The sequence below is a fragment of the Nyctereutes procyonoides genome, unplaced genomic scaffold, assembly GCF_905146905.1.
Source record: "Nyctereutes procyonoides isolate TBG_1078 unplaced genomic scaffold, NYPRO_anot_genome, whole genome shotgun sequence".
In the NCBI taxonomy this organism is placed as follows: Eukaryota; Metazoa; Chordata; class Mammalia; order Carnivora; family Canidae; genus Nyctereutes; species Nyctereutes procyonoides.
In genome coordinates, this window is record NW_026575125.1 from 36,099,953 (window position 1) to 36,116,226 (window position 16,274).

At 46.7% G+C, this 16,274-nt stretch overlaps 1 protein-coding gene across 8 annotated transcripts in view; it reads right to left on the bottom strand.

Annotated features, from left to right (window-relative positions):
- Positions 1 to 336: 336 nt before the first annotated feature.
- The window catches only part of CASK (calcium/calmodulin dependent serine protein kinase), a 348,892-nt gene continuing 332,954 nt past the window's right edge, over positions 337 to 16,274 (bottom strand). For all 8 annotated transcript variants that reach the window (XM_055337533.1, XM_055337531.1, XM_055337539.1 and 5 more), the window contains 5 exons: positions 16,065 to 16,145; positions 15,882 to 15,962; positions 12,754 to 12,956; positions 5,495 to 5,578; positions 337 to 2,339 (listed from right to left, as the gene is read on the bottom strand). In XM_055337533.1, the coding sequence (XP_055193508.1) occupies positions 2,163 to 2,339; positions 5,495 to 5,578; positions 12,754 to 12,956; positions 15,882 to 15,962; positions 16,065 to 16,145 (626 nt within the window). In that variant the 3' untranslated portion in view covers positions 337 to 2,162. The remainder of the gene's footprint in view (positions 2,340 to 5,494; positions 5,579 to 12,753; positions 12,957 to 15,881; positions 15,963 to 16,064; positions 16,146 to 16,274) is intronic.

A 16,274-nucleotide genomic window follows, 5' to 3' on the forward strand; every position in this document is an offset into this window, starting at 1 on the left:
CGTTTCTAGCAGAGGGGGAGTGAGTCTGTGTTCCCCATGTGTTAGCTGTATTTTTCTTTGTGCTTCATTGGAAAAGAGGTAGAGTGGGCGCTTCCACACCACGAAGAGCCCAGATTGTGGTCAGTACCATCACAGGAATGACTGGCCTTGGCATCAGTTAGATTTAAATCAATCCTAACACAGCTTGAAACAACTCTTGAGGTTTCCCTTCTCCATCCAGGGTGGCCCTGGTTTGGTGGTTTGGTCACCTGCTATGGGGCCTCAACAGAAGCAGGTCACTCAACACCTGGTAAGTTGCAAATTCATCCAGTCACCGACAAAGGACAACATCAGAGAAAAAGAAAAATCATCGTTTAATAAGAGCTGGTGGGAGAGGAGGGTGACACCTTAAAAGGAGTATACAGATGCTTTCTCTGTGTGGTCTTTCAAGAGGAGCTGTTCAGCTCAGAACAAACCCTGCACATTCTGCCAAGGCACAAAGCGATGAGGCCCTCTAACCGACAAGAAGCGACCCGGATGGTACGTTCTCAAGGATCCCAGGTTAATAGAGCCATTTCACACCCTGACACCCTAACGAAGAGTCTTCCACTGACCTCTGGCCAAGAGTTGGAAAACCCTAGCTTGCATCTCCTGTATTAGAAGAATGGGACCTCATGGAACGGTGATGAGATGGTTCATGTGTCTAAAGCAACATGGACAGATGATTCTCCTGTGCCAAGGGATATAGCAAGAGGAAGGAGAAACCACCGATTGCCTCCACTACATGGGTGGTCCTTGGGCGCACTGCGCTCTGGGAGCCCAACGTGGTCTGAGCTGTGCTCTGGCAGAAAATCTTGTTGTCCTGCCAACTGATAGTCACTCCTGGGCCTTCCATGGTTCAGTGAGCATCTAACAAATTATAAAATCTAAAAGATCATCGGCTTGTAAACCTGAACAAATCTATAATGAAATGAAGGACCCAAAGGCATTTAATTATTGAACACATAAAAGGAAGTATATTTAAAAAAAATTGGTCAAACTGTCCTGTTAGTTATCATTTTAAAGGAATTTACAGGGCTGTTATAGATTATTCTTTTGGAATAATTCAGTTTATAGCAAGTGCCTAAACTGGTTTCTTCATTGCACAGTATATTCTCTTAAAATGGGTGCTTTAAAACAATTACATACATATTAAAAATCCTCATTTCTTTGCTTAATTAAAACGTTAATACTCTCAGACAACACAGATCTGAAATGGTGAAACCAGCAACTCCCCCTCCCACCTTACAACAAATTAAATTGAGACAAAATTACAAACACATTTCACTACAGGATTATTATTAATAAAAATCAGTTTCTTTTTTTTTTATAAAGTTGCCCGAAATGCAAGGGATGTGCATAGGTTTACAACTTAGTCATAATAGCATTTTCTTCTTACTCCCCTGGGCGTGCCCCGTGAACGGAATGTACTTTGCTGTAGATTACAGATTGTTTTGTCCAACACAGACACACCGACAGCATAAACGCTCGCGACTGTCCACATGCATTAAGAGTCAAGACCCAACTTCAAATCTCTAAAAGGTTTACAGGGTGCTTCAAAGAGACAGTATCACATTGTCTGGATGTTACATAAAGGACTTAAAAAAAAATACTAGTCTAAAAAAAAAGAAAAAAAGGCCTTTAAAAATTTATGACTGTTTTGTAATCACTAGACTGATTATTTCAAATAAATAAAGGAAAGAAAGATATTCCAATCCATAAAATCAGACTCTAAAAAGAATGTAGTGTTCCACCCCCAGTCAAGGTAACAGAATCATTGTTTATTATTAAAATAGATTATAGAAAGCAGCATCTATTTTGTGCAGTTTTTAGGGGCCTTGGAAATAAAAAGCTATGATTTCCAAAAATATAACATTCCAAAGGATTGAATAATACATACATTTAAAGATACATTTTATTAAAGTTTAGGAGAACTGATTAAAAAAGATACTGTCTCTTTAAATTAGTGTGTAATTGTTTTTCTCCTCCTATCTATTCGGACATGACAATAATTATAAATGGAGGTCACACTACAACTAGGTAGTCTCTAGGGACCATGACCTGCTGACACAAGGCCGATAACAAAGAGACTTTTCCACGGATGAGGTGGCTCCCGGGTGGGCGTCAGGTATCTGGGGACAGGCCTAGTAGACCCAGGAGACCGGGACCCACTGTGGGGCTGTGCACACGAGCTCAACAGCTTCCTCCAGATGTCTGATTGTCTCATCAATTTCATTGTTGATAATTGTGAGATCGAAGTAGTGTGCGTATGTTCTCTGGAGGATATCAGACTCCTTCTGCAGGCGCTGGAGAGACTCATCCTAAATGGTGAAGGGATAGGGGGTGGGGCGGGGGGAGGGAGGAGCAAAGAGGAGAGAGTAGTCAGATTCTTGCTCTTTCCACATTTCTGTTCTTCCCAGTGGCAGACATGGTCAAGGCCAGACCTTGAGGTGCTGCATCTGGGCACAAGGCCAAAGTCCTCTTCGTGACTGAGCTGACAATGAGCCCCTGTGACGGCAGGGCTAGAGGACTGGCTGCAGCCTGGCGGCGCCCCATGCAACAGGCGCTCCATGTCACACCCCGCATGGGACCAGGCCCTCCTGGATACACACAGTGCCCTGCACGCCTGGGCCTAGCTGCCCCATCGGGAGGTCTCCCAGCTGGCAGCGAGGGCTCCAGTGCCCCCCAACCTTGGTCCCCGGGCCCTAGAGCCCAGCTGTACTTGCATCAAAAAGCCGCTGCCTTGGGCCAACAAATTAAGTTGTATTTTTCCCTTTTCTACTTTAAGGTCCAACATGTTCCAGGAAATTCAATCACATATAATGGCCTGCACTCAACAGCAGCGGATGCCAGGCAAAAGCTTTTTGGATGTTACAAATAATGGATGAAATAAGGCCATTTTCCAGTTATGATGGCAACTGGCATCTGATGAATCCCCTCAAAGTGGTCGAGCCATTGGAAATGGCCAGACAAATGTCACCAGGCAGAAGTACTCGTACCTCTTAGGGGAAAAAACTCTGAAGGAAAAGCAGCTACTGAACTCTTGGGGGCTTTGCTGCGATAACGGACTTCCCTCAATGCCTCCAGCCTGCTGCAGATTTTGAGAGCCCTCCTCAGGGTGAGCCCACAGGAGGAGGGAATTCAGTTTCCTAGTTTGTCACACGAGTCTTGAGTCTCGCTTTAGCCTCTGGATGGCAGTTCTTTCAAGATCAGGATCTCTTAAGGGCCACCAGAAAGTCGGCCTCTGGATCTTCATGGGGCAGATACTGTGATGCTGAACTTTCAATGGACAGATTCAAACTTGAAGCCAGAGAACTCTGTGAGTCAAACTAACCCCCCACTGCCATCCCAACACTATGTAGGTGAGGTATTGGGCTGAGCCCTACCCTAGATACATGGAGCTACATACAACCCCTACCTGCTGATCTGATTAGCATCTCTCTTCCCTACTAGACAGTAAACGTGTCTTGTGTGCCCTGTCATCGCTGTGCCCAGCACTTGGCATTGTGCTTCCCACCAGACAGTACTGAGAGAGCAAGCCCTTGGCTGACACTGGCCATTACAGGGTCTGATGAGTGGTAAATCTGTAATTGAGCTGGAAAGCTGTTCTACTAGGAAGTAGAGGCCGGTGATGCCAGAGACGCACCTCCAGAAAACACAGAACATGTGGTCCCTTCAGTAACTTGGGAGCCATGGCAGCTGCTTGGGACCCCTCCTCTTACCTGAGGCCCATCCATTATTTGTGAGAAACCCTCCCTGAAGAGCCCTGGTCTGTGGGTGCAACTCTCTAGAGAGGGGATCAAAAGTGAGGTCACTCGATCCCATCATGGCACCACGGTGTGGGTGGATGGGCACTGGGGAAGCTGAGAGCCCCACCCATTCTATCAGGACCCTCTGAAAGGGGCAGCCTCCAGGTTTCACCGTCTTTTACTGGGATTTCAAAGTGGGACTGGGTGTGCTCAGATGTTGGCCTTTAGCTAGCACAGTGTAGATGCGACCTCAGTTGATCACTATCTCCTAAGGTCAGATTTCTGCTGGTGCTTGAAAAGCCTGGTATTTTCATTTTGGCTTCACTTTACAACCAACAATGGAGAAGCCCAATTTTGGGAAATGCTCATTCACCCAAGGACAGGAGTGCTTGCTGCCAGCCTGAGGAGATCCAGCTCCCACCACGTCACTCTCCCGGCTCGGGGATTCCACTGAAAACCACAGTCCTGGGCTTCAGAAACCACTTGCAGAGTTTATGATTTGCTCAGAGAGCCAGGCTGATGAAAACGTGAGAAAATTTATGGCTGACAGCATCAGTTTTTAAATGTAGCTCTCTTTACAGAAAAAGAAAGCTTTCCTCTTAAGGATCGTATAAGATGAAGCTATATTTGTCGGTTTCCTCCTTGGCAACACAGCTTGTCTGAAGGCTTGCCTCACGCAGGAGCAGGGTTTAACTCAGTGAAAACAAAATGCCTCTATTCTAACAGCAAAAGCCAGGGTTTATGGGAAGAAAAGATCTACATTCTAAATCTAGGAAAGACAACAAGGCTGTATTTCATCACCTCCTAGCTGGTACTTACAGGCAATTTTCTGCACCATTTTGGCAGCTATGGAAAATTAGTAAAAGGGCAGGAAAATAGGCAAAGACAAAAACAAAACAGAGCAAAGATAATAATTCAAGAAAAATACACGGCAACCAAAGGATAAGCGCTAAGTGCACTGTGGGGCTTCAAACATGTGGGTGTATCAACGAAGATGGAAAAGTCGAGTTTACAAAGGCATATAGCTTTTGCAAAAGAATGACTAAAGAGATGAGTAACCTAGACATGTAAAGATTTAATCTTCCTTACAGGTATGCAAAGTGCAAATTTCTAGGGCTCAATTGTACTGTCAACTAGCTTGGGTGGGGTTAGCTGGTGTTAGCTGAACAGAGCCAGGAGCCCTCTCCTCTGCTGGTTTCTCTACCTGGCAGATGCAACGGGTCACTCTGTGCCGGAGTCACCTCTTAAGAGTGAACCTGCAGCAGGTGGGCACCAATGTGCTGACCACACACACCGATGTGCTGACCATGTTAGCATCTGCCCAGCCTCAGAAGGCCCTCGGAGTCAGCTGAGTACTAGAGGGGGACACCAACCATGGCAGGCACTGCTCCAGGCCGCTGAGCTGAGCTGGCCCAAGAGGCAGATGGGATTGGTTTCCAGGTTGGCTCATCTCTGGGGACTGCATGGGTCCCAGGGCAGAGGCTGCCACTGGGCCGAGGTCAGGGATGCCCTGGAGCTCTCCTCTGGCAGAGGGGCCAAAGGCTGGCCTGGGGGGCAAGGTGTGGGGGCTGCTGCTTTGCTCCATGGGGCCCCCTGGGGAGCGGAGGCAGCCTGGCCAGCCTCCGCCCCTCCGCCCGGCTGCCTGGCAGAGTCAGGGCTTCCTTCTGGAGCATACAGCGCCCACGGGTCCCTAAGACGATGGGCCATGGAAATGAACCAGGCCTTACCTCATTCAGACCTGGAGTGATGGTTGGCGCAGCGATAAACACGACAAAAGGTGCAAACTCGGCGGTTCTCAGGACCTTCAGTGCCTGCGGACCAAACACGGGAGACTCAGAAGATGAACTAACGAGGAACTTCCCATTCAGTTTTCAGTGAGGGAGACAGACCCTGAGAGACTCCCAAATGCAGGGAACAAGGTGAGGGTGGCTGGAGGGGGTGGGGTGGGGGGATGGGCACTGAGGAGGCCACAGGATGGGATGAGCATGGGGTGTTATAGGCAACTGACGAGGCACTGAATTCTACTGATGAAATGAATGATAGACTATATGTTGGCTAACTGAATTAAAAAAAAAAAGCTAGTGAGTGCAGCTGTGGAACGAGTCTGTACGAAACCACCTGGCTGAACAAGCCTCTGACTCCAACTCCCAGCCCCGCAGCAGCACATCACCAGCTCTATCCGTGAACCCTCATACTCCTTTCCTTCCGAAGGATGGACAATAGCCATCAGCAAGTGAAAGCTGACCAACTGGATGTTTTTTATGAATCCTGTGAATAAGTCAGACTTCCTTATCCTCAGAAAAGTCAACACCAGGGGCTCCTGGTGATTCAGTTGGTGAATCATCTGCCTTTGGCTCAGGTCATGATCCCATGGTCCTGGGATCGAGCCCCTTGTTGGGCTCCCTGGTCAGCAGGGAGTTTGCTTCTCCCTCTCCCCCACCCTGCTTGTGCTCACTCTCTCTCAAATTAGGCTGTGTTCACAGTCCCCCGGATGAAAGGTCCCCGTGGGCAGGGGCACCTTGTCCAGGGCCCTAGGCTGCAGCAGCTAAAGGAGCTCAGTGGCCCCAGTGGGTTGCTGTGCCCACAGGAAAATGCTGTGTTCCAGGGAGGGAGAGGGAGCCCTGAGGCCAGTTCACTTCCCTCCCGAAGCCTTGAAGCCTTGCCAACGTCTACCGACTCGTTGATTTGAGTAAGGGATTACTCATCAGCTCCCGGCCACGAGGACGTGAGCCTCCTACGGGTTGTGGACTCTCCTCCACAGCACAGAACCCTGCGTCCGCAGGCACGCACTTCACAAGAGACGGACAGGTCCTTGACTCGTCTGCATCGACGAGGAGGAACCTCTACTGTCCTTTATATGAGCATTTAACGTGTCTATTCTGTTATCTGCATGTTTTGCTTTCCTGATGACTTTTCAATCGTGTGCTTTGTCCTACTCCTATTCCTCCCTCTTTTGCCTGGTTGACTGTAGTAGTAATCAGGCTGGTCACTCTGCCTCTGTACTAAAGCCTGCTGCTAGAGGGACCGATCTTCTGGCAAGGCAAATCCCACTGTATGGCTCCTTTGCTTCAGACCCTTCGACCCCCTCTTGGCCTGGGGATAAAATGTACACTCCTCACCGTAAATGGCAGCTCCCTCCCTCCTGAGCTGGCCTGTGCTTATCTCATCAGCCTCCCTCTGCCCTTCTCTGCCCCTTCCCTTCCATGGACTGGCCTTGCTGAACTACTTCCAGTTCCAGAAAGGGCCACGCTCTCTCTGGTTTCCCAGCCTTTCTCTTACTACTCCCTCTGTCCAGACTCTCCGTCCCTATTCTTCCTCCTGCCCTGGCTGAGTGATCCTTTAGCACCAGTGTTCTTTTGTCTTCGTCCTTTGGGAGCTCTGTGCTAGCTCAGGTGCCCCTCCTGGGTGCCCCCAGGGTACCCACTGCACCACACATGCAAGTGCCCAGATACTAGAGGGTGAGCTTGAGGGGGTAGGGCTGGGTCTTATTTGGTTGTCTCCTTCCTGCCCTGGATGGCGCCTAGCATAAACAGTCTTCATGCTAAAATGAAAATGTAAAAGTGTCACCTATGATTGGCAGAGGGCACGGTGTTCTGTGGCTGAAGGGAATCTCCTGGCCTCTGAACATACAGGCTCGTGAGAGACAACCTGGATAATAAACGTCTAGTGCAAGGTTCTCTTGCACTGTGATCAGGTTCTGGAATCTCAGGAACAGTATCGCCTTGTGGGTTATGGGAGCCTGGCCCATTGTCTCACTGGTCCTATAAAAATGCTTCAGTTGTGAATGTCACATTCCCCTTGTGAGAAAACTCTCTGAGCCTGCTTATGCTCATTTTTGACAGAGGTAATTGGCAATTTCTTTGCCAACCCTTTTGTGACTGAAGACTTCAGCAAGGAACAAACATTGTGGAAAAGTGCATATACAGCTCACTCGTGCTTAATGGGGATCTTCCTTTAGAAATCCTCTTTTCTGTCATTATTATTTTGGGCCTCCCCACCCTCCCCATGGCCCATTCCCCATCCTTCCTGTGCTCATAAACAAGGTGGATACAGGGTCTGTGGACAGGTTTCCTCATCCACCACAGGCAGCCTCTGGGCAGCTGAGCTGGGAAGATGTTCTAGTGCATGGGACCTACCCCGGCTTCTATCCCTGACACTACTTCGAGGGCCAGGTGGGAAGTCTGTGCAGCCTCAATGTGGAGTGGAAACTACAGGTGAGGCAGAGACGGACACCCCAGGCGTGGAATGGTCCTCTCTCTGCTCAGTGTCCCCAGCCTGACAACCACTCAGTTTTTCAAAGATCTTAAGGTCTAAAGCTTGCCCTTGTATTGCAACCCTGGAAAGCACGCTCCACGGCAAATGTGAGTATCCCGCATGTGCCCCTTCTCCATGTGGCACGTAGGCCCCAAGCCTTTAGCCATCAGGACATGGGTCCTTCCATGCTTACTGCACACAGCTGGCTGTCACTGCAGGCTGTGTTTGCCACACTGATTGTGTCCAAGAACTAGGTTCTCATCCCTCAGCAGGTAATCCCAAAGAAAGAACTGGCATACTTCTAGGAGATGAGAATTATGGGATCCAAGATACTCCCCTCTCTGTCCTGCTTGCCAGGAAGTTCAGAGCCAACCTGCATGCTGATCATAGTAGCTACAGGAGCTTTTTCAGGGCTTTGATGTTCGATTCCTATCCTATGTTATTTTCTTTTCCCCCCTCTGTTATTTTCAAAAATGAAAAGGCCCCTCAAGTCCGGACTGAGATTTTCTTGTCTAGTAGCCCTCAGATCTTCAGCGGAGTCACCACACATTTCCTAAGTTGTTCTTGAACAACTGTGTCTCCATTCTCTGCTCTCTACCTATGGGTCTCAAGTGTTGTCTCTGAGCCCAAGGTCTAGGGTCGCTTCAGGGACAGCAACTGGAATTGCTTCACAAGGATTCCATTCCCTCAGGCTGGTAAGGGCGGGGGGAGTGGGAGGGTGAGGGTTCAAGGTCTCTAAACCTTCTTCCTTTCTAACTAAAGACAAGATACAAAATCTGTTAGTATTTACAGGGAAGGTCGCTTTCTGAATCCCAGAGAGGACGGAAAGTATAGAAAGACTGCCAAAAATACGTTGGATTCAAACAGCCAAAGCACCATTAGTTTAAGATTTAAAGTCAAGTCTTTAGTTCTCTTCTGTGGAGACAAATTGATTTTATGGCACCTATATGGCCAATAGTTCATCCCTGGTTACCATGTGTAAGGAACGAAAATGCATCTGATCAAGTATCTACAATGCAGATAGTTTTAAGATGGATCTGCTTTGCAAACTTAAAAAAAGTACATAAGGGCAAGTGTCTGAGTCATTTTGTATAAAAATGTAAGGGTTTAAGGAAGAGCACAATGACCCCAGAGATCATCTTTCACAGAACAGCCCCTAGCTCAGAACTGGGCTCTTGTTTTGAAGTGCAGATTCCTAACAAGACAGCAGCTACCCTGGCTACCCCTTGCTGATAAACTTTCCCACTATGGGCAAGAGCAAAATCACACATGCTCTGCTACTGTTAACTTTTTAAAGTCACAAATAGATAAACCAGAATAAAATTAAAATCTAAAACCATCATGGTAAGTTCTGGTGACACCCTGGTGCTAAGATTATTTTTGGAGCCATGGTTTTATTTCAAAGAGAAAGAAGTTCTATAGTTCTTCCTCAGGTTTTGACTGCCTTATTGATTTTTCTAAACATTAAAAAAAGATTTAAATCATACAACTATATACAAGGTGGATGAGGTTAAGGATTCCCAGGGTGGAACAGTGAAACGAGGCTGGGGCCAACTGTACAAAAACCAAAGCCCAGGCCAACACTGTTCAAGCTCAAACCTCCCTCTCGGTTGGTTGTGAAACCTTGGTCGAGTCGTGGTTATCGTACACCTCGATTCTTCATCTACGAAGGTTGCTACTGATACCTGTCTCAGGGTTCCAAGGAGTTGGGGAGGAGTACTCATGTTTGCCAAATATGGTAGGAACATAGCCTGTTCTTCTCATTTAAAAATTTTTAAAAAAGATTTTATTTATTTATTCATGAGAGAGAGAGAGAGAGAGAGAGAGGCAGAGACACAAGCAGAGGGAGAAGCAGGCTCCACACAGGGAGCCCAACGTGGGACTTGATCCCAGGTCTCCAGGATCACGCCCCGGGCTGAAGGTGGCGCTAAACTGCTGGGCCACCCGGGCTGCCCAAACAGTGTTCTGCTTTTTACAATCTTATTTTTAAGTAATCTCTACACCCAATGTGGGGCTTGAACTCACAATCCTGAGATCAAGAGTTGCATGCTCTACCAACAGAGCCAGCCAAGTGTCCCTGTTCTTCTCATTTTAAAAGAAGCCAGGTTACTGGTTTGCTCCTAGTTTAATCTTTACTAAGACCCTCTAGGTTTAAAGTTGGACCACAACGTCTTAACATATATAGTGTCAGACATGTGTTCAGTTTGGCCTGTCTAAAATAAGCTAAGATGGCACTGAATAATATGCCCAGACTCAGTGAGCACCAGTGCTGGGTGGTCTCCCCACGGTGCACAAGTCAGCAGTGGCAGACATGAGAGGGGTTTTGAAAACACCACATGGCATTTCTCCTGTTGGGGAGTTTTTGATGTACACCAAGGGATGAATATCACCCTCACCAGCTTATTTGTATTCTTAGCTCCTGACACAACACTTGGAATATAAGTGCTTCACACAAGCTGGCTGAGTCAAGCTCTCTGTGGGATATAGTGTGTGTGTGGGATCATACAGGCTGGGGTGGGAAAGGGTGAGGAGAAAGGTGTCCTGAGGACAGAGCCTCCTGGAGCCGGCCTCCTGAAGGTGGGCTGCCAGCCTTGCCTGGCCTGTGGGGTAGAAGGGGCAGCTGGGGGGCAAAGCCCAGTGGCTGCGGACTGTGTGGGTGTCTGCAGCTGCACCCCGAGGCCAGGGCCCTGGCTTGAGTCTATAGTGGGCTAGCATGGTCCCAGGCAGGTGAGCCCGGGACCAGCATGGTCGACCACGCCAACGAGGGGAGCAGGCCTTGGGTGATCCCTGGTCCCACCCTCTGGGGTGGGGAGCTCTGAGCAGTCACAATTCTGGGGTAGGGACAGGAAGGTGGGAGAGAGGAATGCAGTGAGCTCATCCAGCAGTCAGGGGAGAAGGAAAGTGCCCAGCCTGGGGCAGGGGGTGCTATGGGGCCCGGGGTCACTTGTAAAGGTGACTGCATGGTTTTCCTGATAAGGCCGCAGCATGCCCACTCAGTGGTGCAGAGCGATGCATGCCTAGGCAAGGGTGTGGGGAGAGCTGGGCGCCAGGAGGGTGGCAGTGGCAGTGGCAGGTAGGGCAGAAAGCCCTGGAAAACGGACCTGGGTAATGCGGAGGGGTCTGAGGAGCCCTTCAGCCAGCATAGTGCTACAGACATTACTACCAGCAGAAAAATACATTCAGGTGAAGACCAGTGTGGAACAAAGGAGAGGATGGTGAAGACCGGGCCCAGGACTGAGACTTTGCCTCTAGCCACCCCTGGCCAGAAGATTTTTCCTATCCCTAGTAAGGAGGGATTCGGAGTTAAACAGAAATCCAGCTATATTCCACATTATGTATTTAGTTCTCGAGAGGTCCAAGTTTATTGCTAAGTAAACTGGATGGCGTTCACTGCTCTATTGCTTTCCTCCCCAACCCCTTAACCACATTCCAAGTTCAAGAACCCCATCAGGTGCTGTGAAAGGAAATGGGGGAGCCCACTGGCCATGATGGTAGGATCTTGGAGCTGAGTGACTGAACTGTCAGGCCATGGGTCCCACAGACCGTGCTGACTCAGTTTCCCTTCTCCCTTTAGGGATGGCTAGGGGACCAAGCCTCATAGGGTGCCCTTGAACAGGGATCGTCCTGGCCTGTGACAGCCAGGGAAGCCTAGCAAAATGGGAAGCTGGTTGACCATTTCAGCAGGTGGTATACAAATTTTATTTCTAAGTGATAGGGATTTGGGGCATAGGCTGGTCTTAGAAATGGCAGGCCTAGGAGTCTCCTGTAACTTACTCTGTGTTTACAATATCCTTTCTACTGGGCTTTAAGTCTCCCTTCTGCTGGATTTGTCCTCAGAGATGAAAAAAATAGCATGTCTGTGGTTCTTTATTTTTTTTAAGTAATCTCTACACCCAATGTGGGGCTCTAACTAACAATCCTGAGATTAACAGCTGGATGTTCTACTGACTGGGCCAGCCAGGCACCCCAGCCTGTCAGCATTTTTGATGCAAGGCCTCTCTCACATGTTTGGCTTCCTTACATGTTTGATGTGTGGCTTTCTCCTTTTCGAGTTGGATAGTTCCCACTGCATCTAGGTTAGGCCTTCCCTACAGATTATCTAGTCATCCTAGTGTCTGGCTCTGAGTCCTCGAAGCTTTCCATATCCCTCCCAGTTTTAGCCTGGGGTTGGGCATCATCCTCAGTAAAGAGACGGTGGAGGCTAAGAACCACCATAGGTCTCCAGCCCCGCTCCGTCTGGCAACCCCTGGGCTCACTCATGCTTGCCTTCCTAAAGCCAGGGCTGCGTTTCAGACCAGACCCAGACCCCAGGATCAGAGTTCCTTGCTGGTGATTAACAGAAGATGCTGCCAGAGGCTCTAATGGTCCAGTGTGAGCTGTACTGAGAGAGGAAAGATGGCTGTTGTGATAACAAAGCACCAGAGTCTCATCCTGAGGTCACATTATTGTCAGATGTCTGGCAGGCACGGACCCAATCAGATACTTTTATTGAACTGCTGAGTATAATTAATCTCCTAAGAGCATATTGTTGCTTCTTAAATACATGGTGTGTGCACTGAGCCCACTGATAAGTCAGTTTGCATTCTAGACTCTTAACCCATGATGCCTGCACTGCTACTACTGTCCTATGGCTTATCATGCGGTCCATGCTGTTCTGATGGCATTTTTGATTTCAGAACCTGAACTTAGCATGCAGGCAGGCTGATGGGATCTGTAAGTGGCCACTTGTTACCTGAGGCTCCACGTCCAGGATTGCAATCAGCCCCTGCTCATGGATCTTCCGGATGGTCTCCAGTTTTGTCCCATACATTGCATCCTCGTGGCTGCCATACTCCAAGTACTCATTATTAGAGATGTCTTGCATCATTTGGTCATGAGATACAAAGTAGTAATTCTTTCCATTTTCTTCATCTTTCTTTGGAGGTCTGGTTGTATCTGCAAAGAAAGTCATGTATCAGGAGAGGCTCAAAAGGCTGAGCTCATGAGGTGACGCTCCCAGTGGAATCTACCCAAACTCCATCTATTCTTAAAAGCCGTGGATTCTTTAGTATATGTCTTGTGCTCTGTCCCATCCCTGGTAGCTTTGTAGAACTAAATTCTTGACACCATATTTATCTGTGGGCCATCAGACCACAGTAGCTGGTTAGTTGTTTGGTTTGGTGAATTTTTTGGTGTCTAGAGGAGATTTAGTTCATCCCTTTGTGGGCTACCACAGGAGAAAGACACTAAATGACCCAAGATTAACATAAGTTACTGTATGCCTTAATGCAGTTAGGTCTTAAGCAAAAGGAAAAAAGAATAAAAAAAAAAAAGGAAAATCACATACAGATATTTAAATTTAAATAAATTGAAATTAAATAAAATTGAATGATCAGTTCCTCAGTTTCACTAGCCACATTTCAAGGGTTCAGTAGCCACATGTGGGTACTGGCTGCTGTAGCGGACAGTGCAGATACTGAAAACTGTCACTATCAGAGAAAGTCCTATTGGATAGTGTTGCTCTATGGCAGCTTCCAAAAGGAGATTGTTAGAATACAGCAGAAGGTGTACTACACTGAGACTACAATGACCTTGGCCAGATGTGATCACAGTAGTTAGTAAAGACCTACACCATGAGCTGGCAAACTCATGGCCTGTGAGCCAAACGTTTTTTTTGTAAATAAAATTTTATTGGAAGACATCCATGCCCATTTGTTTACATGTTGTCTATGGCTGCAACAATGGCAGACTGGAGTAGTTGTGACAGAGACCAGATGGCCATCCAAGCCTCAAATATTTACTATCTAGTCCTTTAGAGAAAAGATTTGCTGACCCCTAACCTAAGGTGATGTGTTCTAAAATATCAGCCAATAAGTCCTAGTTCTATGGGATAATAACAGAACCAGGGTTCTGTAAAACACTGTTTAGAAAATGTTTTCCCAGACAAGCCAGGAACACTGGTTTAAATCTTCCTTCCTCTCACCTCTTTTTTCCCTCTTTCCTTCCTTCCTCTCCCCTTCCCCCCTCCCTTTCATCAGTTTCCCTCCTTGAGCAAGGACAAATTTGTGATCCTCTTTGTTGTGGGCCTGGGTCCAAACCCACGGGGAACTCCCTGCTCCAACTAGACCAATAGAAGGTATAAGTGCTCAGGGACATCCAAATGTGGAGGTTTTATCTATTTCATTTTAAATTTTATTTAAATTCAATTAATTAACACATAATGTCTTCATCATTTCAGAGGTTTAGTTCAGTGATTCATCAGTCTTGTAACACACCCAGTGCTCATCATATCACGTGCCCTTGTTAATGCCTGTCACCCAGTTACCCTGTACCCCCACCACCTCTCTCTGGTGACCCTCAGTTTGTTTCCTATGATTAAGAGTCTCTTATGGTTTGGCTCACTCTCTGATTTTGTCTTGTTTTATTTTTTCCTCTCTTCCCCTATGATCCTGTTTTGTTTCTTAAATTCCACATATGAGTGAGATCATAGGACAACTGTCTTTCTCTGATTGACTTCATTTAGAAAAAAATTTTTATGTATATTTTTTTATTGGAGTTTGATTTGCCAGCATATAGTATAACACCCAGTGCTCATCCCATCAAGTGCCCCCTCAGTGCCTGTCTGACTGACTTCAAACGTGGGGGTTTTAAAGAACTCTTTCTCTAGGCACATAAAAAGCTGAAGAAATGGCATTGTGTATTGTTGATGTACTATTCTTAGTTGCCTTGGCAGGGAACCATCCAATATCTGACAGAGGGACTTCATGACTGAGGTTGGCAAGGATATGCTTCAAAACCAAGCTAGTTACCTGGCCATTTCATAACATGGACATTCAACTGTTATGTGATCAGGAAAACTAAATATGAGTGAAGCTTGCTGTACTCAAGATCTAGACATAAGGAGAATTAAAAGAACATTTCAAAGTGTTTTACTAAGAAAACCTCAGAGGTACCAACTGAGATGGTATTTGGTGAATTTCCTTTTTTGTGTAGATCAGAGAGGGTTCTGGAAAGAGGGTGTCGTCTTATGAAGCCTCATGGCTCTCCTCTCGGGGTGCAGAGAAAACCAGAAGTGGTGTTGGCATGGCTTCAGGAAGGCAGCAGGAGGCCCTACCCGGTGGAGCCAATCTTCCCATCTTCTCTCTTTGCTCTCACAACTCATTCTCCTTTAGTTCTCCCCACCTCCAACAAAACTACCTGCCAGAAAGCTTTTGGCGTTCAAATTCTAAACTCTGGAATAACAATACTAAAAACAATGCTAGCTGTAGCATGGCTACCATTTATCCAGTATTTGCTGGCGCTTCCTGATCTCAAACCCTCTTTATATTCCTGGAATTACTTCATCTTATATTGAGGAAGCAGAGGGCAAAAAGTTAAGAGTAAGATAGAGAAAATAAGCAGAATAAAAATGTTACAGACTGTAAATTCTTTATAATAAACAACTGCTAGCATGTTTGGTTTTCAAAGGGATGGAAGTCAATTAACTTAGGTACATTTAAGGAGAACATTGTTCTAGTAAAGAAAACTATCCTTTTCAGATCCATTCTTCTGAAGAGTAATTCATCTGAGTCATGTTTATGCCATACTGTGGGGAAAACTAGGTTACCAACAGAATGGATGAGCCCAATTTTGTGAAAAAACAACAAACAAATCACACACTACCTATGTTTGCATTGAGAGAAGCCTGAGAGAGTCTACAACAGAATGTTTTAGAGCGCCATTACTGGGGGAGTGGGGTTGGGATTATTGTTAACTCAGTTTCTGCCTTGTTTGGCTTTGGATCTTCCAAATTTCCCACAATGAGCAGCTATTGCTTATGTAATGGAAAACAGTACGTGTACCAGGACACACAGACTTAAAAGAAAGTGAGACATTGCTTACGTGGAATCGGGTACGCAAACCGGTCTGGGTGCTTCGTGATGAGGGTGTTTTTTATGTGTCTCCTCCCAACACCATGCGCACCTAAGTCATTTTTAAAAAAGAAGGTGACATTGACAATTGTTAATAACACTCAAAATGTTTTGAAGATGAGACTAAGAAAGTCACTTATACACTCAAACTTACCTAATAAGACTAGTGTTTTCCTTTTGAATGCTGGCAGTTTTACTACTTCTTCATATGTAACAAGATCTAATTGATCAAACACTAAAATGCAAAGATTTAGAAGAAAGGTAAATTTACAGGAGTAGTTCATGTACGTCAATTATAATTTTACTGGCAGAACTAAAATTATAGTCAAACCGTGTCTTCAAAAAATATGAGTCCAGCTTATGA